This window comes from Macadamia integrifolia, unplaced genomic scaffold (assembly GCF_013358625.1).
Source record: "Macadamia integrifolia cultivar HAES 741 unplaced genomic scaffold, SCU_Mint_v3 scaffold1516, whole genome shotgun sequence".
In the NCBI taxonomy this organism is placed as follows: Eukaryota; Viridiplantae; Streptophyta; class Magnoliopsida; order Proteales; family Proteaceae; genus Macadamia; species Macadamia integrifolia.
Window position 1 is genome coordinate 70,322 of NW_024868243.1, and position 24,444 is coordinate 94,765.

The 24,444-nt window shown below is 40.2% G+C and overlaps 1 protein-coding gene across 1 annotated transcript in view; it reads left to right on the top strand.

Annotated features, from left to right (window-relative positions):
* The window catches only part of LOC122064088 (callose synthase 7-like), a 102,415-nt gene that overhangs the window by 56,111 nt on the left and 21,860 nt on the right, over nt 1-24,444 (top strand). The window contains exons 28-32 of the mRNA XM_042627794.1: nt 9,517-9,626; nt 9,740-9,850; nt 9,924-9,992; nt 10,144-10,333; nt 10,449-10,560. Coding sequence (XP_042483728.1) covers nt 9,517-9,626; nt 9,740-9,850; nt 9,924-9,992; nt 10,144-10,333; nt 10,449-10,560 — 592 coding nt within the window. The remainder of the gene's footprint in view (nt 1-9,516; nt 9,627-9,739; nt 9,851-9,923; nt 9,993-10,143; nt 10,334-10,448; nt 10,561-24,444) is intronic.

The following is a 24,444-nucleotide window of genomic DNA, read 5'->3' on the forward strand; positions in this document are numbered from 1 at the left end:
GGGGAGCGGAAGGAATGAAACCAAAAAGGCATTTGTTGATCAGAAAGGTAGTAGAGAGAATCGCATCACTACAGTATTGGGGAGGAACATGTCTCTCAAACATTAGAGAGCGTGCTACCTCACTGTTACAATTCCAGAATCCTCAGAATCCTACAATCAAACCAAGAATAGAAGGAAAAGAGAAGAAGAAATGATGAAGTCAAAAGAGAGGAGAGGAGAGAGACAATAGCACGAATAAGTCCTAAAGATGGGAACTAACCTGCGGCTTTGACCAGAATAATCTGCCGCAGGTTAATCCTTGATATATATAAGTTCCAACATTTAAGCAGGGATAGGAATACCCCTATACCTTGCATTGATATACCTTAATACATAATAGAACACGATGGACTAAAATGCCCTTACTCCTAAAACACTCCCCCTCAAGCTGGAGCATATACATCACCCATGCTCAGCTTGGTATAACCACTGTGAAAACTAAGAGCAAATAGAGACTTAGTAAACATGTCTGTGAACTGATCTGAGGAAGGAACAAAAGGAGTCTCGACTAACTTCTTCAGAATAGCATCACGAACAAAGTGGCAATCCACTTCAATATTTTTGGTTCTCTCGTGGAAGACAGGGTTACTAGCAATATATACAGCTTTTTGGTTGTCATAGTACATCTTCATAGGTTTATTTATGGAAAACCCAACTCCAAAAGTAACAACTATAGCCACATCAACTCAGCGGTGGTGTGAACCATAGCTCTGTATTCTGCTTCAACACTATACCAGGCAATGGCAGTCTGCTTCTTACTTCGCCATGTAACCAGATTACCTTCAACAAAGGTACAATAACCTGTAGTGGGTCTACGATCACCAGCAGAGCTAGCCTAATTAGCATCGGAGTAGCCAACCAGATCCATATGCCGATCAGGGCGATAGATCAGCCCTTTACCAAGAGCACCTTTTAAATACTGAAGAACATGAATAGCCACATCCCAATGTGCTTTCTGAAGAGACTGCATGAACTGACTAAGGACTCCAACAGCAATAAGAAATGTCAGGTCATGTGACCATGAGATATATCAACTTGCGAACTAAACTCCTATACTGATGCATATCTTGGAGAAGTTCACCATCACTAACACCAAACATCTGGTGAGGATCCATAGGGATATCCACAGGTCTGGATGCAAGCATACCAGTACCAAATAGAAGATCAAACACATACTTCCTTTGAGATAAACTGATCCCCTTATTGCATCTGACCACTTCAATCCTGAGAAAATAGTGAAGCTGACCTAAGTCTTTGGTCTGAAAGTGTTGTTGTAAGTAGTTCTTTACTTAAAAAATTCTTGCCTCATCATTACCAGTGAGGATAATATCATCCACATAAACCACTAAGATAACCAAATTATTTCCTCTACGACGAATAAAGACAGAGTGATCGGAATAACATAGGGAAAAGCCACAAGTTACCAAAGTAGTAGTAAATTTTTCAAACCATGCCCGAAGGGACTGTTTAAGTCCATAGATAGCTTGTGTAAACGACACACTTGACTTCTATTTTCCCCCTGAGCAACATACCCAGGAGGTTGCTCCATATACACTTCTTCCTACTAGTCACCATAAAAAAATGCATTCTTGATGTCTAACTGAAACAATAACCAATCATAGTTAACAACAAGAGTAATAAGGAGGCGAACAGAGTTCAGCCGAGTAACAAAAGAGAATATCTCAAAATAATCAACCCTATATGCCTGAGTATACCCCATGGCAACCAGACGGCTTTCAACTGCTCAACAGAGCCATCAGAATGATACTTAATAGTGTAAATCCAGTGACACTTCTTTTTTTTTATGGAATTTTTTTTTTTTTTTTGGATGAATAAATAATTCATTACCAAGAGGGAAAGAGAGAATATACAAGGGAAAAAGGGGGTGGGGGAAGGCTTAAGCCAACAAGGAGAAGCCAACTTAAGGGGAGCAAAACAGAACAAAACAACACAAAACCTTATATAAAGCCATCAAGGATTAAAGAGGGAGAGAGGGGGGTGGAGGGAGGCCAGCAAGTAGTCAGGGGAGATGGAAGAGGTCAACTTGAAGGGTCCAAGAGGAAATGATATGAGAATTTCTGGGGGAGCTACGGATGGGCCGGTTGTGCTGAGAAAGGAGGCCTTGGGCTTTTGTAGCAACATCAAAGGAGATAGATTTCCAAATCTTATCCAGGGATCGAGATTTGGCAGTCCATCTCTGAATGTTGCGTTCCATCCAGAGGTGGTTTATAGGAGCACAAAAGGCCAATTTACCAACAGTGTCGCAATGGTCGAACCAGAGAAGGACATGTCTACCCAAATACATTCTCTATCAAAAGGGAGGATTGATCTTTTTGAAGGCTAGCATTTGGAAGGACTAGCTTCCAGAAAAGGCGAGAGAAAGGGCAAGAGAAGAAGAGATGAGGAATATCCTCAATACCTGAGAGGCATAAGCTGCAGGAAGGATTTACAGGAATATGACGGTGCATGAGGAAGCATTGGTTAGGAAGGCAGCTGGATAGGCAACGCCAAAGAGAAAATTTAATAGGAATGTGACCTTTAAACCAGACCAACTTATGCTAGGGAACAGTCGGGGAAGGGGAACAAACAAAGGACCAAGCATAGATAGAAGAGAATATCCCATTAGAAGAGTGAGCCAAATACAGTGGTCTTCTCTTCCTCTATGCCCAGGGGGAAGAGGGGGAAGGGAAGACCAGAGGTCAAGCAGAGGAGGGGGGGGGGAGGGGGGGGGGAAGGGGGGAGGTGACCAACCATTAGAAGAAAGGATAGAGGAGACCCAAGCATTGGCATGAAAACCGAAGGAATAGATGTCTCTGGGGGAAACTAATTGGGATAGAATGCCTGAAGGATGCCAAGGGTCCTTCCACAGGGAGGTCAACTGACCGTTTCCTGTGGAATAGGTAATGCCAGTGAGAGCCAGAGGCTTGTGATGAAGGATTTTCCTTCAAATCCAGGAGGCATCAGAAATGGAAGGGGGAGTCCATAGAGAGTTATTCTTAAGAAAGCCAGAGGATCCAATCGACCCATATGCTTTTTTGTTTGGAAACAGTCTTCCAGATGAGTTTAAGGACTCCCATAGTATTGGCATCTTTGATTCTTTTGATTCCTAGTCCTCCTTCAGATTTAGGGAGGCAGACCTTCTAGCTAAGAGGTCTAAGGAATTTGGAGGAGTCAGAGGCTTTCCAAAGGAAGGAACACAGAAGATTTTTGGAGGCAGGGAGGACGAAGGTGCCAGACCAGTAGAGATGCATAGATTGGAGGACCGAACTAATCAAGGTTAAGCGACCAACGAAGGACAAAAGTTTCCCTTTCCAAAGCTTGAGCTTTTTCCTAAGATATTCAAACAGAGGAGTACAATGATGGGAGGAGAGCCTGGTGGTAATAAGAGGAAGACCCAAATATCTAATAGGAAAGGAACCTAACGGGATATTAGAGATACCAGAGAGAATCTCCTAGGTCTCAAGGGAGATACCAGAAAGGAAGATGATGGATTTGAGGAGATTAATTTTGAGACCCGAAAGGGATTCAAAGGAATGAAGGGTGATTATAATATTAGAGATGGAAATGAGATCAACTTTGGAGAAGATCATGATATCATCCAAAAAATCTAGATGAGAGAGGAAAAGGGATTTATATTTCAGGATGGGAGAGAGAAGATGGAGGTCAGTGGCAGATTGGATAGAGCGGGAGAGAATTTCCAAGGACACAGAGAAAAGAAGAGGGGAGAAACGGCATCCTTGACGGATTCCTCGACCCAAGGGTAAATAGCCAGCCGGGCTACCATTGAAAAGGATAGAGAAACGGGGGGAGGAGATGCAAGAACGGATCCAGTGCACGAAAGAGGCCGGAAGGACATTTAAAGCAGGACATTAGAAATGAAGTCCCAACTAGACGTGTCAAACGCTTTATCCTTATCGGGAGGTAAATCTATTAGGCTCCAGGTGGCACGGTTCAAGAGGGCATCCATTTCTACATCCATGGCAGTTTTCCATCCAAGGATACACAAGGTGTCAACATGAGATTTAGGAATGGTATGAGTAGAAAGAGACAATGTAAGACCATGGATAGTTGATGGAAAATGAGATAAGGAAACAAATTTATAAAGACCTAAAAAAGGAAACAAATTTATCAATGGGATACACAGTCATAGATTTTTTAGTGCAAGTGCGTGTACCTTTACGATGAGAAATTGGTAAATCATCAAGAATGGGAGGGATGGGAGCTTCACCAGAGGAGGGCAGCAGTGGAGGAGTGAATCAGCTAGAATAACGGTATCGACACTGGGCTGTCCAAGCTTCTTTTGGCGCTGATAAACATGTAGAGGTGTGACGTTGGCACTAAGGACATTATAAAATGGAATGAGAGTAAGGATAGGAGATGGAGCTGGAGAAGTCCACTCAGTCCCGGACTGGGATGCCTGGTGTGCCTTAAAAAAAGGACATATCAGCACTAACAAATTTCGGTGAGCAATGGGCCATAGCCCAAAAAGATGCATTTGTGGACCTAGGAGATAACTTATCAGACGGAGCATGCAAGTTGTGAACAAAATAGACATAGCCAAAAACACGAGGAGGAATCGAAATACTTGGCAAGTTAGGAAAAACAATAGAAAATGGAGACCGATCGGAAAGAACTGAGGATGGCATGCGGTTAATTAAATGGAAGGTAGTTAAAACCCCATCACACCAAAATTTTTTCGGAACATGCATATGCAATATAATGGCCTTCACTACCTCAAGGAGATGCCGATTTTTGTGCTCAGCCACCCCATATTGTTGAGGGGTATAAGAGCAACTAGTTTGGTGTATCATCCTACGGGCAGCACAAAATGTAGAAATCTCATTTTGGACATATTATAAATCATTGTCAGAATGAAAAACCTTAATAAAAATGCCAAATTGAGTTTTTATTTCTTTATAAAAAGTCTGAAACACAGATAAAAATTCAGATTGATCCTTTAATAGGTACAACCATGTAAGACGAGAGTGGTCATCCACAAAAGTCAAAAAATATCGAAATCCAAACCTATTGCCGACTCTATAAAGACCCCAAACATTTGAATGAACAAATGAAAATAAAGACGAACTCTGAGTCACAGAGCGAGATGGGAAAGACACACGGTGATGCTTTCCCAACTCACAAGCTTCACACTAACTTTTTCATAGACTCAAAACTAAGAAATAAAATTTTTTACCCAGACAAGGACAAATGGCGTAAATGGCAGTGCCATTGGAATGGAGTCACATCCCCAATGGCTGTAGCAGCAGCAGAAGCAGCAGAAGTGCCACAGTAGAGATAATATAAACCATCTTTTTCACACCCTCCGCCAATCATCTTCCTCGTGTGAAGATCCTGAAAAATGAAGGAAGAAGGGAAGAAAGTTACTGAGCAATTTAATGACTTGGTTAATTGATTCACTGAGAGGAGACTTAATGGAAATTGGGGAACATGTAACACAAAAGACATGTTAAGTGAAGTTGTAGGTGAGGTAGTACTATAACTTAAAATAGGGGTTAAAGCACCATTTGCAAGAACAACAAATGTAGAGGTGGTACTAGGAGAAAATGACTTAAACATGGATAACTTGCTAGTCATATGAATAGAGGCCCCTGAATTAATAATCTAGGGGTAGAAGTAGTGGTAAGAAGGGCTGATGTACATGCTTGGGCCAAGGTAGCAGTGGATGTAGACGCATCATTGGATGTATTAGAGGATGCCTCAAGAGTCTGCAAACGCCTTAGTAATTGATTGATATCATCATATAGACTGGTCGAAGAATCTCCTGAAGGAGTCCCTGGTTAGTATCATTGGGAGACACTAGGTCAGTACCATCATTTGACACTGTATAATTGGCTAATTGGGTTGCCCACTCTGGTTTTTCATGCTTTGCCCAACAAGTCTCAACAGTATGGTTGGACTTCCCATAGTAAGAGCACTGGTGAGAAGAACGATCAGATTGCTGTCCGCGATCAAAGTGTTATTCACTAGAACCCCGACCAGTAGACAAACGACCTCCCCCACAACCTCAACCACGTCCACGGTTAACAAAGAAGGTTGAATTGTCTTTGATGGATTGATCAGGTTCTGTAGAAGATGTGATATGCTGAAGTCTTGAGTAGGCATCATTCAGTATAGGAACAGTGTCGCTAGCAAGTAAGTGACCCTTCACTGCCTTCAAATCATTATTCAAGCTAGCCAGAAATTTTTAAACAAGGAATTGATTACGCTGAGCTTTTGGCTTATCAATATCTGTAGTCAAGGGCTGGAAGACATTGAGTTCTTCAACCATTCCCCTGAAAGCATTGTATTATTATTCTGGTAGAGACTTGTCAGCTTGGCGAAATTAGAACAGTTTCTTATGGATATCATAGATATGGGTCATATTCTTCTCCTGAGAGTATGTTTCCTTCAAATCATCCCATACCCCTTTCGTAGTAGTGTGGAACATGACATTCGCAGCGACATCTAGTTCTATATTATTCCACAACCAGATCAAAATTAATGCATTTTCCTTCATCCAGTAAATATATCCCTTATCAGACGACAGAGGAGGATCAAAGGTAGTATATTGAAGTTTATCTTTGGCCATAAGATAAACCTTCACAGATTGAGCCCAAAGTAAGTAGTTTGAACTTGCTTTGAGCTTGATAGAGGTAATCTAGACAGTCACATTGTCCGAGGAAGATGTAGTAGCAGCAGGGGTAGTTTTGTCTCAGCTATTAGGAACCAAAAAAGTAGAAAGGATAGGGTTGCAGATGTAGAAGCAAATAATAAATCACCTGTATTTAGATCTCTATAGTTCCATAGAATGGATGATTCTAGTATAGAGCCATATTATCAAGACATGATCCCACCACAGTCATCACAAAAAATAGTTACCAAAGCCATAGGGACAAAAATCGATGAGGTATAAAAAAAACCCTACTAAAAAATGATTAGGGCAAAACTCTACTAAAAATCTATTAGGGTAGAATATTGGTGGCACCAATCAAATATCTTTAATCTTCAGTTCAGTAACATCATATCACGATCCAAAAACAATCACTCCCTGTGATTTAATCCATAGTAAATGCAGCAGTAGGTGGCTGCAAACCAGAAAGGTTCAACGGAAGAAAGAAATCAGTTGTGAGGAATGTATAAACCCTAGGTTTGATCACAGAGGCTTTGATACCATGTTACAATTCCAGAATCCTGCAATTTAACCAAGAAAAGAAGGAAAAGAGAAGAAGAAAAGAAGACAGAAGAGAGGAGAGAGGAGAGATGTGAGAGCACAAATCCGTCCCAAAGAGAACTAACCTGTGGCTCTAACCAGAATAGTCTGCTGCAGGTCGGTCCCTTGATGTATATAAGTTCCAACATTTAGGCAGGGACAGGAATACCATTGTACCCTGCATTGATCATGCCATAATACATAATAGAACGATGGACTAAAATGCCCTTACTCTTAAAACTCAACACTCATGAAGGTGGCGATTCTTCTGCTCAGTAGCCCCATTTTGGGTCGGGATATCTACATAATTAGTTTGATGGATCGTCCCATTAGCGGAAAGGTAGGCCTGAAAAGACCCTTCGAAGCATTCACAACCATTGTCATTTCAAAGGATCTTGATGGTAACACCAAACTGAGTCTGAGCCATGTGGTGGAACTGCTGATAGTAATGGAAGGTCTTGCCCTTGGTTTGCATCATATTAACCCAAGTGGTCTAGGAATGGCAATCAATAGAAGTGACAAACCACCAATTACCATTGACAGACACATAGCGGTATGCACCCCAAATATCAAAATGTATCAACGAAAAAGAAGTGGCACTTTTATTTCTAGAAACATTATAAGTGATCCAAGTTTGTTTGGCCAATACACGTGCCTCACAAAAAAACTGGCTCGCATTACCATTTTTATAGGCATGAAACATCCTAGCTAAAGTTTCCAAAGGAGGATGTCCCAATTGACGATGCCACTGTAGTAACTCAGAGACGGGAGGTGATGTAAAGGATGTTTGAAAAGCCTGACCAAAGACCAAAGTCGAGTTATCATCAAGTAGGTACTGACCACCACGCACTCTCCTAGAGCCAATCATTGCCCCTGTCACCAAATCTTGAAAAAACAAAATGAGTCAGGAAAATGGTGACTTTAATTAAGATTGGAAGATGCAGATCGAGCTTGGCCACATAAGGTAGTTTGGGCCATCAAGCTTAATAGCAAAAGGAGGAAAGATGGGAAGAGCTAAGGTGTCTCCACCAATGGAAGCAGATGAGCTGCTTGACATGGTTGCAACTAAAGGGGGCTGTGCTAATGGAAAACGTACCAGCCGGAGGTAGAAGAAACACAATAAACAACCAAAAAGCAGGAAAAAGGCTAAAAAACCCAAAAATTGATAAAAGGTGAAAACCTTAACAAATCGATTTTGGGGATAGCTCTTGAACAAAGTCCTGAGACGGTAAAGTGGCTAGTATGTATCATTACAAGATAAGGAGCACCAATTGCAGCATCGAGCAGGGAAAAAGCAACCTGGCAAGAAAAAATCGATTTTAGGTTGAAAAATCCCTGAAAAAATAGATGGGAATGAGCTGGGTCTCTCATATCATAGTAAAAGAGAGTCTGAAAGCCCAAAGGAGAAGGGAGATGGAGTCTAGAGGCCCTCTTGGTGGTTAAGGAGCTACCACCAAGAGAGATAAGCAAAAGAAGAGAGATAGGAGGCGCAGATGGAGGGAGGCATTGGGAGAGAGAAATAATGAGAAAAGGGAAAAAGAGATGTAGAGAGGAGGAGACCCTTAGATCCAAAGGCTCTAGTACCAAGTTGGATGGGGTAATGACTTGTGTCTAATTTGACACCAGCCCTCTTTATTTATAATAACAGAGAAAATTTTCTAAAATATTACAGGGACCATTAAACCCCTTAAGGACCTAAGGACCGCAAAGACCATTAAACCCCTTAAGGATGGCTCTAATACCAAGTTGGATGGGATAATGACTTGTGTCCAATATGACACCAGCCCTCTTTATTTATAATAACAGAGAAAAAGTTCTAGAATATTACGAGGACCATGAAACCCCTTAAGGACCTAAGGACCCGTTTGGAATCTGATACTTCCCCTAAAACTCATTATTACAGCAGATAATACTACTGTTAAGCTTTGGTATGTATGGTGACAAAGATTTTTCCTCATACAGTTTTTATGTCTTTATTACCAACCAATAAAGGTAAAAAAACTTAAACATATTTCGTCGGTCACTTATTTTAATGTCTTTCTCCACTTTAGTTTGCATTCTCTTTGCATCTTTCTTATATAATTCATCTTGTGTGATAGCTGGAGATGTACTTCAGTTGAGTCAGCTTGTATATAATGTACATTGCACCTTCAGCAATAAGCACATTTGATTTGTTAATCTCTGAATTGTGAAGAAAAGATTACCGGATGTCGGATGATCGTGGTCTGGCTTATTGATGTAATATGTACTCTTTCTCTATGGTGCAGTGTCTTGACTCCATATTACAGAGAAGATGTTCTCTATTCTGACGATGAACTTAACAAAGAAAATGAGGATGGAATATCAATTTTGTTTTACCTACAGAAGATATATCCTGGTAACTCATTGGGCATTTCATTGTGTTTTGCTCTTCCATTTCTGGAATTGATATTAATCTGGATTCAGTGAAGTGATTAATTGTGTCAAGTGTTTTCTGTAACTGGAAACTAGATGAATGGAGCAATTTTCTGGAACGTCGTAATGATGAGAAGGATGCTAATGCAAAGGCAGATTTAACTCCTCAATGGGTATCTTACAGAGGCCAGACACTTTCTAGAACAGGTTTGGATAGCACAGAGCTTTTGCAGTCTTTCTGTATTTTGTTACCTTGAAATAACATCATAGCTTTATCCAGTGAGAGGGATGATGTATTATAGGCAGGCACTTGAACTTCAATGCTTCTTGGATACGGCAAAGGACACAGGTAAGTGGCTTTCTGCCACATGTCTTTTCCTTACTCCCCCCACCCCGTCTTCAATATCTCCACATTTATTTGATCTTCATATCTTTTTGTAATCATCTTAATGGCAATTGACTGAATGAATGACCTTGAACTATAATGTTTGCTCCTGCAGCCATTTTTGATGGTTACAGGACTGTCAATTCAAACCATAAGGAGCAAACACCTTTTTCTGCCCATTCACAAGCTGTTGCAGATATGAAGTTCACCTATGTTGTATCATGTCAGATCTATGGCCAACAGAAAAAATCCAGTGATGCTCGTGACCGCAGCTGTTACCAGAACATTTTGAATCTCATGTTACAGTAAGCTATAAATTTTTTTGATAGGATACTAGTTGTTCTTACTCTGGATGCAAATCTATTGATTAATTGTGAGTTTGTGACAGTCAATCACTCAATCCTCTATACATATTTACAGGTATCCATCATTGCGTGTTGCTTACATAGATGAGAGAGAGGAGTCTGTTAATGGGAAAACTGAGAAGTTTTATTACTCTGTCCTTCTCAAGGGAGGGGATAAATATGATGAGGTATTGATTACTGTGATCTATATAAGATGGAACCTATATTTTCATCAGTGGGTTATATTTGTCTATATTAACCAAATGTGAGTAAATTAAGGATGGACCAAGATTTTAAATTTTGATTTTGGTGGCCCTTTGTACCATGGCCAAAACCGGAACATTTGGTCAAGGTTCTAAATATCAGGTTTTGACTTGGTTTCGGCCATTGGAGAGACCAAAATTTTGGTCGAAATCTGGGAAATTTCGAGGAAACCAGGGAAATTTTCCTGGTTTTGGTGGAAACTTTGGTTTCAATCCCAAAAAAAATATATATATATATATATATATATTTTTTGCCTAATTGTTTGTGTACGTCCTATTTTAGACATTTCTAACTTATTCACATAATTAGTTTCATGGAAAAAAAACATAAAGTCATACTTGTGGTGTTGACCAAAGTTTGCTAATGTACGTTGAGTCATTGACCGAAAATACACAAGTACATATATAAGTTACTAAGTTTGAAATACATTATTAAAATTTTAAAGTCTAAAACAAAGAAAACATAATATAAAGGATCCAAAATAGATAATTGTCACACCCTACCCAAAATATAGCTAAGGTATGCGGCACTGGATTCTCAACCTAGTCAGCCTATAAATACCCAGGATCACAGATGCAATGTGGTAATCAAACCCACCTTCCAGTTCACTACTAAATCAAAGTACGCATATAAAATCCATAGGAAGCATAAGTACATGTGGTGACCAAACTATAGTGATACCAGATATTACAATTATGGGCCCATAAAAAATAAATCCACAGGTATTCATAATAATGTAAACCTTAAAACCAATTGTATCATAACACAAGTGCACAATGTAAAATAATTAGCCATTTCCTACAAGTATCCAGTAGATGTGTCTTCACACCCGAACAATTCTCCAGCCCATCACCAATCGGCATTCATTCCCAGAAGAAGAATTGGAGACAACATCCTTCTTTGCCATGAAATTGTGAGAGGACTTGACAGAAAATCCCACTCCACTGCTGCCCTTCTGAAGATAGACATCTGCATGGCCTTTGACTCTCTCAGATGGGACTACATTAGTTTGGTTTTCGATAGCATGGGATTCCCCCTAGTCTTCACAAATTGGATCCATCACTGTATTGCTTCTCCACGGTTCTCAGTCTTGGTAAATGGGAGTCCAACTGGCTACTTCCCTTCTTCAGTGGGCATCAGACAGGGTTGTCCCCTCTCTCCTTACATCTTTTGCCTAGCAATGGAAGTTCTTTCAAGGAGTTTGCAGCTGGCCACTGACCGAAATCTCATTGCTGTCATCCCTAAATGTAAAGCCATCAAGCTTACCCACCTTGCCTTTGCTGATGACTTGATGATCTTCTCCAAAGCGGATCCATCTTCTCTTGGGAACATTATGATGTGCCTTTCCCAATTTGCTACTATGTCGGGCATTCTCATCAATCCGACAAAGTTTCTAATTTTCTTGACTGGGATCTCTAATTCTGCCAAAGCTTCCCTCCTACATCTAATTGGATTTACCAAGGGCCATCTGCCTGTGAAATATCTTGGTCTCCCTCTCATTCCTGCCAGGCTCACTACTCATCACTACTCTCCTATGCTAGACCTCATCAGGAAGTGGCTCCAACTTTGGAAAGGGAAGATCCTATCATTTGCAGGCTGGCTTGAGCTTATCAGATCAGTTCTTCAAGCCTCCTACATCTACTGGTCAGATATCTATAGGTTGCCCGAAGCCATCATCTCCAAGTTAGAATCTATCTTTGCTTCCTTCCTATTGAAAGGTACAGAATGCTCTAGATATCTTCGTCCTATTAGCTGAGTTGCTGTCTGTCTTCCTAAAACTAAAGGGTGGCTTGGTTTGAGAAGGATCAAGGATGTCAGCAAAGCAAGTATCATCAAATTGGCTTGGAAGATCATCTCTAAAAAGAATTGTGTCTGGGTTGATTGGATCTATTTGAATCCCCTCAAATCGGATTCCTTTTGGACTGTTAAAATCCCAATAGATGCCTCTTGGGTTTGGCATAAAATCCTTGCCACCCGAACAACATTATCTTCAGCAATCCTCACCCAGATTGGCAACGGGACCAGCACCTATCTTTGGCTTGATCCTTGGCACCTCATGGGAATCCTATATCACTCTTTGGGCGCCAGAAGGATTTATGATTCAAGGCTCTCCAAGCATGCTTTTGTTGTTTATATTCTCTCTTCAGGAATTTGGTCCCCCCTAGTCCATTCATCGATCCACCTTACGGATATCTCGAACTCCTTGCCGATCAGCTCAAGGCAGACATCATCCTTTGGAAGCCTTCAGCCTCCAAAAGCTTCGGGCCTAAAGCAGCTTGGGATTTTGTTAGAACCCATGGCCCCCTCGCCACATGCCACTGTCTTATTTGGTCCAATCACCACATCCCCCGCCATAGTTTCATTGCTTGGAGAGTTTTCGCTAAATTTTTTCCCACAAACCATTTCCTCATTCAAAGAGGCATCCCAACTAACCCAATATGTATCCTCTGAGGCACTGAGACAGAGACTATAGAGCACTTGTTCTTTGATTGTAGTATCTCTTCATCCATATGGAAAGGAATTCTTAGCAAATGCTGGCCAGCCAATAGGAGGATTCTCCCCTTCCATCGCGAATGGATTTGGGTGGATATGACTTTCAGGGAAAGACTATCTATGACACTATGGGAAGGCTACCCTTCTTTGCTACAATAAATCAGATCTGGATGGAACGGAACCATAGGAAATGGGCCCCCAACTCTCGCTCTCTTGATAAGATTTGGAGCTCCATCTCCTTTGATGTCAAAACTAAAGTCCCTCGGCTTGCATCCACTTGTATTCCCTCCCCTCGAAACTGTCACATTGTAAATTCCTGGGATCTTTCGAGATCCATCATTAGGAATAGTAATGCTTTTTAAGCTTGATTTGCTTTCTTCTCCCTCTCCTCTTCAGGGACTATAAGTTTTTTTCTTTCTTCGTTTGGTAATGAATTATTTATTCACTAAGAAAAAAAAAAGTCTCCAGCCCATCATAGTTCCAACTCTAGCATTTAAAAATAGGTATCAATGAGGGGTGAGCTATATAGCCCAGTGAGGGGTGAGCGTGCAAGCATAAACATACAAATCGTGCATGCAATTACAACCTCTCAGAATCAATCCATATATTTTGAATACGACCATACACATGTATCCATTTATTATATACTTCCCACCTAATTACTAAGTCTCAACATATGTGTGTATAAGTGCTATAAGCAACGTAGGTGGTATCTCCTACCTTGTACGTTGGGCCTCAGAGATACAAGCTAGTTGCAAACAGGAATTAGCCAGTCCCAGAAAGTAACTTCGGTCCCCCAGCCAACCCCTAAATAGTAACCCCTAACAAACATGGTCCCGGAATCCCACACCGTCATCGGGCCACCCATGCTGTCCAACAGCCATGTGTACAGTACGTCGTACCATACTGTGCCCTCTCAAGATACAGTACGTCGTATCTGGGCGTAGTAGTCCTCCACGACCTACCACCAAGTGGGATTAGCCAATACCTTGCCCCCTATTGACAAAGGGTTATAGCACTGGGATGTGATCCTAACTATATGCATCTACATGCATCCATATCATCCATAGCATCCAAGCACACATCCGTGATCACAACTGTAACACTGACCTCTGAGCCCACGGTACCGGAAAGAACCTCGGCCACACCGTGCCTCAGACTGTTAATTTTGCAACCATCACCACACAGCTATTATATTACACATCCACAAAGCCTCGATCACATCACATCACGGTCAGTAAAATCATGCACATGTGAAACATATTTAATTTTATATAAAATAAATCCATAACATAGAAATCATCACATTCCACATGAGCATGCATAACTGAAAACATCAAAACACTTCGTAAAAGAAATCAAACATCCACTCACCTGATTTTCTCGAATCTGGTGTCCTTTTGCTGAATTCTTGATCACACGTATCCTTACCGGATACATTTCAGGTTCCTAATTGATATATTTTCATTAAATTTAGTTTTACTTTTAATAATCATTTACATCATTTACTTTTTAACCCTTAACTGGATTCCAATACCAGATTGATAAGAAACACATTAACCTCAAGTCAGTATTCCTTTCCAACTGATAGACTAATATTCCAATTCATCTCCCTAGGTCTATGTAGGTCTATCATGTAACCCACATAGTCTTAAAGCTCCTTTTAAATCCATTGGAATTGACTCACAGGGATTTGGCCCATACTCACTTAACTAGGTATGTCTGTACTGCCCTTCATGCATGAGTGTACTTGGATAAGCATTGATAGGGGCACTACTAACATTTCACAACCCATTATGTTCCATGGCATTTACTTTCTCTTCTTAGGTCATAGGGCATGCCCTCACATGGTTTAATCATTACTGGGCAGATTGGAGTATACCTGTACAAGTCACATGTTACAACCTTCACAATTCCCTAACATCCATATTTTGTCAAGTCCAAACCTGCTGGCCGGTTCCCCTGGCAGAATTGGCCATTTACAGCCTACCAACATTGCCTCTCTTGGTAGAACTGTGCCAGGCAGTTCGCAACAGCTATAATGTATCCAAACCTTCCAAATAAATTTTCTACACCCTACAAGTCAATTTCTCATTTCAAATTGGGTCTCTGAGCACTGTATTAAATCAATTGAGTCTTAATTTAACTCAATTTACTCCCTGAGTATGTCTACTAATTATACTGTCTATCCCAAGGCAAAATTGGAGTCATGTGTGGGCAATTCCTACCATCAATTTCACCCAATTTCATTGAATCATGAAAAGCCCTATGATTTAGGATTTTTGGGACAATCCAATAGCCATTCGGGTTCCAATTTGGGTTTCACAGTTGGGTTTTTTGCTGTAGGAAAGTGTGTTAAGTGCTCACAAGCAATTCCCTACCTTTAATTTCATGTTTGTACTACCGTACCCTTAACCGACTCCTATTTTAGTTAAATTCACAACTTAGGGCTAGGGTTTACCTTCCCGACAGCTTTTGGTTGAGCAGGAGGGTCCACCATCAGCCGTATGACCTATGTTCCAGCTCCCAAATATGGCAGCAACATAGCAGCACCTGGGAGTATGCAGCAGCAGCAGCAGCAGTCGCAGCACCACCAGCTGCAGGCAGCAGCAGCCGCAGACAGCAACAGCAGCCACAGCAGGGCAGGGGCAGTGGCTCCCTTCCTTCCTTCTTCCTTCTTTTCCTTTTCTTTTCTCCTCTCTGTTTCTTGTATTCTCAGCAACAAAAGAAGGGAGAAACAGCCGACCTTTCTCTTTTTATAAGCAAAAAAGACCCTTGGCAAAAGTACTTTTATAAAAAAATCTATTGACAAAAGTACCTTTATAAAAATTTATTTTTCCCTCTTTTAAACTTAAATAACTTTCCAAAGAAAATAGGTTTCAACATGAAACCAACTGCATTAGAACCAATCTATTTTCCCCTCTTTTAAACTGAAATAACTTTCCAAAGAAAATAGGTTTCAACATGAAACCAACTGCCCTTGATCATGCCTTAGTCCATGGTGGGAATGGGTAAAAGAACCCTGCAAAGTAGTGGGGCCCACAGGAAAAAAATTCAATTTTCTGGGCATTCTGCCCAAGATATTTCACCTTATGTGGGACCCTCCCCACACATGCAAGCCACCTAGATCTAGTACCCATTCATCTCTCTTGCCTACCTTCCCTTCTACACAGCTGTTCAACTGTGCAGCTACAGTTTCTGCTTCTACTTTTACCCCTTTATCTTTCTAAGTTAATTTTCACCTCTAGGACTGAGGGGTTTTTAAATCCAGGGTGTTACAATAATAATATTACATAATTGTGAGCATGGCTTAAGATCTCGGCGAGATCTCGTTTTTTCAAAAGGCGAGACGAGATACATGGCGAGGTACAAATTATACAAAAACTCGACCAAGTTCTCGCCAAACCTTGCCAAGATCTGTACTTTTTTTAAGAAAAAATACTAAGGACCAAGGATTTTGGTGCTTTTGCTTGAGGATCTCCATTCCTACACTCGTTGAAGCTTAAAGAGCAAAGTATATTACCTCCTCATCCACATTTGGAGTTACTTTTCTTCTCAAGAGCCATTTTAGATATATAAATTGAAAAGAAAAAAATATCTTATCAAACCCATTTTTTTTTGAAAACATCATCAGTACTTGTTTTACATTGGTTTTTTTATATGTCATGCATATCACTGATCTATGGATTCATGGAGGGAAATAATTTTTTTTTCTGTTTTAAATCTTTGTTATTTTATTTTTCTGTTTAGATAAATGATTCATATAACACTGACCTTATGTTATGTAGCTTATCTTATGTCCTTTCAAATTTTCAATCTATGTTAATGTGAGTCATCAGTCGTCAATGTTAATTGTTAATCAATTAAGTAATTATCTATCATGTCTTTTAAATTCTTATGATTATGGTGTGTCATGTGTTGATTGTGGAATGTGGATTGTGAAATAAAGCATACTAGCCTAGGGTCCAAATAGTTGGAGACTACTTACATAGGGTACGAAATCAAAATACCATTTTAAGTTTGATTTTTAAAAACCGATGTTTGCATTGTGTTTAGAAGGCCTAAAATAGAGTAAATGCAAAGTGCCAGGGACTACAAAGACCATATGGTCACCGAGTGGACCGAGAAAAAATACATGATCTCGGCGAGATCTCGCCATATCTCTCTTTTTTGGATCAATGAAATGGGGGGCAAGAGTGAGATCTTAAACCTTGATTATGAGTCAAGTCTCAAGTCTCAAGTCTCAAGTTTCAACAGTCAACACTCAACATTCAACACTCAACACTCAACACTCAACAGTTAACAATCAATAGTCAACAGTCAATAGTCAACAGTCAACAATCAATTCCAAGTAGAGTGTCTAGGCTGTTCCAGTCCATGAGCTTGCGTACCACTGCAGATGTCGTAGCCGCTCCCCTGACAGGTTTTGGTAGTCCGTCACTGCCCATCTATAAGATGCATCATCAACATCAGCTAGGTATCTCAGCCTAGGGATGGCTCAGTCACAGTGATAGGATGCGGATGTGGCACGCAAGGTTGGGATGGATACCCAAAGATTCTATCAACAAAAGATGACCCACCACTTGAACTACCCTCTTGTCCAAATGAAGTAGAAGATCCACCATACTGTCCATACCCACTGATGCAGATTTGAAGGTCTACTCAAGAAGGAAGAAGAGGGTCGACCTTAGTGGCTGATTGGTTCAACCAGATCTGGCTTATTGGCCCATGACTTGGGCTATTGATGGGGGTTTCTTAGTTTCTAAAATTAGTACTACTTTAGTTTCTAATTTCCGTCTATTGTTAGTTTCTAATTTCAGCCTATTGTTAGTTTCTAATTCCAGCTATAAGTTAGTTTCTAATTCCCTTAGTTTACAATTTCGGTTTTTAGTAACTCAGTTTTAGTAACTTTGAGTTTCTATTATTTGTAAACGCTCCCCCCATTATTATAAATAAAGAAGGGCTCATACACAATGCCCACTATTTGAATTAATGAAAAGTTTCAAGCTGCTGTTGCTGCTAGCCTCTGCTGAGGTTTCCTTGTGTCTGATCAAGGTCTAGGGACTAGTGTCTGATCCATTTGACACTGTGGCGAGAAGTCCGAGTGGATCCTCCTTATTTCTGGTTTTCTTATTGCTCTTATTCTCATTCAGCATCTCAGGTAAGTGCTCTGATCTTTTTACAAAATTCTGGGTTTGAGATCCTTTGTTTTATCTCCTATCGCCCCTGATTTTTTTGGAGTTCTAGCCACCTGATGGTCCTATAACTTGGGTCGAATGTTAGACCCATCCAGAAGAGAACTTGATCCCAATCTTAGGCTGATCAGACCATTGGTTCAACTGCTATGGATTTTTTCAATTCTGGCCAATAGTGATGTCTGCCCAGATTTTAGCTCTGGTTTTTGTTTTGTCTTACTGAAGGGCTGCTGATCATATAGCCTATTGTTTAGCCTTTAATTTGGGGATTTGAGTCATTAATTCCTTGGTCGTTAGCTAGTTACAGTGTTCCTGAATTGATTTTGACTGTCAGAATTGTATTCTGTTATCTCAGTTTACTACTAGCCTGCTATGGATTGTTGTGGTGGTTATTTGGTTGTTCTTTGGTTTGAAAGTTCTTACAGATTGAGACTTGGTTAGACCCCTATCCTAGTCTACATTACCCACCAATATCACCAGTGCTTCCATAGATGGCACTTAAGGTTTGGGGAAGATGAGATGATTTACCTTTTTGGTCCAAGATCCCTTCGTTAGGTAGATTTGCTATGAATGTGCAAGAACCAAGCTTAGAATGAAGATTTGATTATACAAGGGAAAAATCTTGAGTGTTTTCCCAAGTTTCCCACTTCATAGAAAATAAATAGGGGCGAGGGTCGAAATTTTGAAATAAGAAGGCTTGGTTTCCCATTTAAAAAGGTTCTATAAAGGCTGACCCATTGGTCCGCTCGAAAATTCTCACATTTCGAGGAAAATTCCCACATTTCGAAGATACTATTCGAAACTAGTGACTTTTAAAAGTCACATGGTGTTTGGTATCAAATTCTTGGGAAACCATTGAAATGTGGGAAATTTCAACGGTATCGGTGGAAACCTTGAACCATGATTATGGTCAAAATAGCACCGAAACTTTGATCCATTTTTCCTGAAAGAGAAAAATGGCCATTATTGTGCCCCCAAAGTGGAATTTTTCCTTGAAACTTCTGAGAGTGCCCATTTAAGCATTGATTACACACGTTTGAATTAATATATTGGAAAAAAAGCACCCAAAGTGTCAATTTTAATTCGAACTCCAGATTGCTAGTGTATAGTGTTGCATATATATCATTTCCTTATATTATTTAGCAAAAAATTTGAACCAAGATGGAAAGATTTAAGACATATCTCTTTCCTGAAGTTTCGACCCAAATATCTCTTTGCAATGTTGTTGTGGGAGCTTAGATGGGTTTGGATAGGTTTAAATCCTCAATGATTTGTAAGATTCTAAATATCTCTTTGCAATGTTGCAATGTTGTTGTGGGAGCTTAGATGGATTTGTAAGTTCTAGCAATTTTGACATATATTCCTGGTCTCCCATTTCAATTCGAAGTTTGGTATTTTATATAAGGAAATGTGACATTTTGATAATTCAGTTTCACTCATTTCAATGAAATGTTGTATTCTTTGTATTCCGCATGTGATTTCGTTTCGAGGCCCATCGAAACCGATAATGTTGAAATTTCAAACCATGTGATGGATCACAAGAGCCAAATGCAAAATCCATAGTTGATAAGCTAAGAGAGACAAATCTGAAAATATTTGACATCAATTTGCAAGTCCTGTAAATATATCACAGTAACAGTTCATGTTAAGGATAAGGGTTACAACTAGATTATCGAGATTCATTGTATATTGGGATAGGGACTTTGACTCAGATTTACCTCGCATTCCTTATTTGTAATCCATTATCCACTCTATAAATAAGAAAGGCCTCTATCATTCTAGAAAAACCAAATCATTCCCTATCTTTCTCAATCTCAACTGTTCATATCTACTGTTTAGTATTTTTAACAAATTCTTACCATTTCCTTATGCTATTTTACTTATCTTCATGAGTTTTCCTTCTGTATCCCCCGTCAATTTACTGATGATTTATCACTTAATATCTCAAACTTTCAGATGTTTGCAATCTGCCTGCCTTTTGACCTATAGATCCCACATCAGCACTGATCTTTATTTTCCCTTTTTGTTTTTTGTTGGGTGAATAAAAAATTCAGTACCAAGGAAAAGAAAAAAAGGCTGGGGGGGGGATATACAAGAACCCAAGGGGGGAAACAACACAAATAAAGAGGCTAAACACCTAAGGGGAGGAGGATGGTGTGAGCAAAATAAACAAGGGAAGGACCCAAGAAGCAGTAACGAGCTTGTTCCTTGGGGATTCCACAACAGGAAGACTACAAATCAAATCAAGCTTGGAGGAGACATCGAATTTTCTGGCTTTTGAAATCTTAGCAAAGAATCTAGAGCATAGTTGTCATGGTGTCGCCTAGGCGTCGCCAAGGCGGCGATTTGGCGTCCTGGCGGAAAAAGAACTTCATGGCAGTGCTACAATTTACCTGACTCACAAATGGCGGTCGCCATTGGCTGATAAGCGTCGCCATGGCACCGCCATGAACGCCAGATCACGCCTGATTCACTAGCAGTTGATTTTTTGTAAAATACAGGGTGATTTGATAGGGCTATGTTGATTTTTGATGATTTGATGTTTCTTAATGTTGGTTTTATATGTTATAGGGTATATATTGTAGGCTTGTAGCATGCTAAATAACTTTAGAAAATAGGGAAAATAAAAAATGACAAATGGGCGATTTGACTGCCATGGAAACGCCATAACGGGCGATTCATCGCCAAATCGATTAGCCACTCCTCCACCGCCTTGGATCGATTTGACGCCATGACAACTATGATCTAGAGTTGGAAGTCCATCTACAAAAGTTACGTTCCATCTATATAAGGTTGATGGCAATACAATCTTCCTTCGCTCGAGAGTGTCTATAATTATATTAGAGGGGAGGATTCTCAGGCTTCTATGTCTAAATGGGATGGAAAAGACAAGTCTGCCTTAGCTTTTGATTATAAGGGTATAAAGCCAGGCACTTCTCAGAAAAAATTCATCACCGTCGCCTCACTAAGGAAGAAAAGAACCACATGATGTGCAGCCACTATGGAAATCCAAGTTACGCCAAAGATTATTGTTGGATTCTGTATCCATAACTGAAACAGGCTGAATTTCAAGTAAAAGTGCGAACCTGGTTTCTACTGATGGGGAGCTTGCTTCCTTTGACCCCGTGATCGTGCTATCTAGGAGTTGTTTAATTAGTTGTCTTCATTGAAAGCCTCTCTGGAGAAACCAGATAGTAGCACCATCTCAGATTCTACAGCCCATGCATCAGCTAACCATTCCCAGTCTGTCCCTTCTAGCTTCTGGGTTATAGACAGGAGCCACTGTTCATATGACAGGTAAGTGTGAGGGATTTTCTTCACGAATTCCTGTTTCGGAGGGGTTAAACTTGCTGATGGTTCCATTTCTCCTTACTGGGAAGGGCAATTATCATTATCCTCTTCTTTTTCTCTTCCATCTGCTATTCATGTTCCATGTTTTCCTACAAATTTATTGTTTGTCAGACAGTTTACCAAACAGCATAACTGCAGTTTAACCTTATTCCCATCTTAGTGTATCTTTCAAGAGTTGATGACGGGGAAGAGGATTGGTAGTGGGCGTGAGCAGGGTCGCATCTACATCCTTGAAGAACCCTCTTCTGCTGCTTGCTTGAGTAAAGGGGTAACTAAACCTGATGTTCGACTGTTGTTATGGCATAGATGTCTGGGTCATATGTCTGTTCGTTCTTTTTCGTTTGTTATTCCACAAGTTGTTTGAGTCTGTCAGAGGTTCTCAATTGTCTTGTGAAATGTGTATAAAGCCAGGGGAATAGAATTGATTTCATCTTTCAGTTAGTGCATTCTGATGTCTGAGGCCCTTCCCCAATTACTTCTCTGTCAGTATTGTATTGTCATTTTATTTGTTGATGATTTTCCTTGCACCACATGGGTATACCTGATGAGAAGTCGTAATGAGGTTCCTTCAATTGTTCAAGCCTTTTAAAATATGGTGGGAACTCAATTTGGAGTGAAAAATAAGGTATTTCATACCGATCGAGCAAGGAAATATACAAAATGCGGCCTTAGTCGTTTATTTGATGACCATGGGGTTGAGGCTCAGGTTTCTTGTACTGATACACCTCAACAAAATGGTGTAGCTGAGAGATCTTTAATTTTGGGGATGGATGTTCCTAAGACATATTGGGAGGATGTTGTCCCAACAGCTGCTTATATGATAAACCGAATGCCTACTCCTATTCTTGTTGGGAAATACCCTTTACAACTCCTAAAACCTTCTCATATACCTTATTCTCCTTACCTCCTAGAGTGTTTGGTTGTGTGGCCTTTGTTCATGTGTTGGATACTCATCATGACAAATTAGGTCCTCAGTTGATGAAATGTGTTTTTCTTGGATATTCTCCCTCTCAAAAGGGATATAGATGGTTATTATCCATCCCTGAGAAAGAAGTTTGTGTCAAAGATGTCACTTTCTTTGAAGATCTACCTTTCTTCTCTCTAGAAGGGAGAAGGCAGATCTATTCGTCTCCCTCCATTGAAGATTCCCATCTTCCAGTTTTGGTTGATTAACTTGATTGTTTGGTGTCGTCTCCCTCAGATCCCTCTGTTATTCATTCTACAGCTTCTCCGCCTCTTCAAGTATATACTCAAGGAGGCTGTGTTACGGATACCCCTATTGTTCCTACTGCTATGAGTGATCACCATCGTCTCTCTTCTTCATCAGGTGCTGCTCCCGTCTTCTCTTCTGATGATATCCCTATGGCAGTAATGAAAGGGGTAAAAACTCATTATCCAATTGAGTGTTTTGTTTCTTACGATGCTTTATCTTCATCCTTGAATACAGCTGCTTATTATTCTGTTAAAATTCCTTCTAAGGATTCTGATGCATTGGCTGATCCTAAGTGGTAATAAAAATGAACAGTGAGATAGGCGCTCTAGAAAACAGCATATGGGGTGTCTTATTCCAGTGCCTGATAGTAACAACATTGTTGGTTCCCGATGGGTGTTTACTGTGAAACATCATCCTGATGGCTCTATAGAAAGGTATAAAGCTCGGTTGGTTGCACATGGCTTTACCAAAATTGAAGGAGTTGATTACTAGGAGAAATTTGCTCCAAAGACAGCTTAATCAATTAGATGTGAAGAATGCCTTTCTTCACGATCATTTACATGAGGGGATGGGTCTTCCCATGGGTTATTACAATGACGTTCCTGCTGGCTATGGTTGTCATTTACATAGGCAATTTTCGGACTCTAGCAATCTCCCCGTGCATGGGTTGAGAAGCTCCGTGATGCTTTGTTTCAGTTCAATTTCCAACACAGTGCCTTTTATTAGTCGATATTCTTTGTTTCATTTTCAATGCAATCACAGTACTGTAGTGCTTCTGGTTTATGTTGATGACATAATCTTAACTGGTGATGATCCGGAGCACCAGCCAAGTCATCATCAGAAAACCCTACCTGATCAATACTCTAATGAGGATGATAAATGAGCCCCTTTCCTAGAGCCCCCTTTAGGTAATATAGAACACGCTTCATCCTAGTGATCCTTCTTTGGAGATTGCATGAATTGACTGATGATCCCAAAAACAAAAGATATATCTGGTCTATATGGTCCAATAACAGTTAGGTAGATAAATTTTCCAACTAATCTCATATACCGACGTCTGCCTTCAAAACCTCCACTTTCACTAACCAAACTTCTGATGAGGATACATGGGAGTATCCATGGGTTTACAGGCAAGCATTCCAGCCTCAGATAATAGGTCTAGCACATACTTTCTTTGTGATAGACAAATTCCTTCCTTGCATCGTAAGACCTCACTACCTAGAAAACACCCGAGAGACCCCAAGTCTTTCATCTGAAAATGCTGATGAAGATGGGATTTTACTTCTACAATTCGGATACATCAGTTCCAGATATAATAATATCATCCACATAGACAACCAATACAACCACTTTATTGTTCTGGCATTTAACGAATACTGAATGGTTAGAATATACTATAATAGCCTATCGTCAGTAATAATAGAGCTACACTTGTCAAACCACGCTTTTGGTGACTGTTTCAACTCTTAGATAGCCTTATGAAGTTTGTACTTTGGCAGAATCCTCCCCCTGAGAAACATACCCTGGAGGTTGGCAGGTTGCTTTTTTTTTTTTTT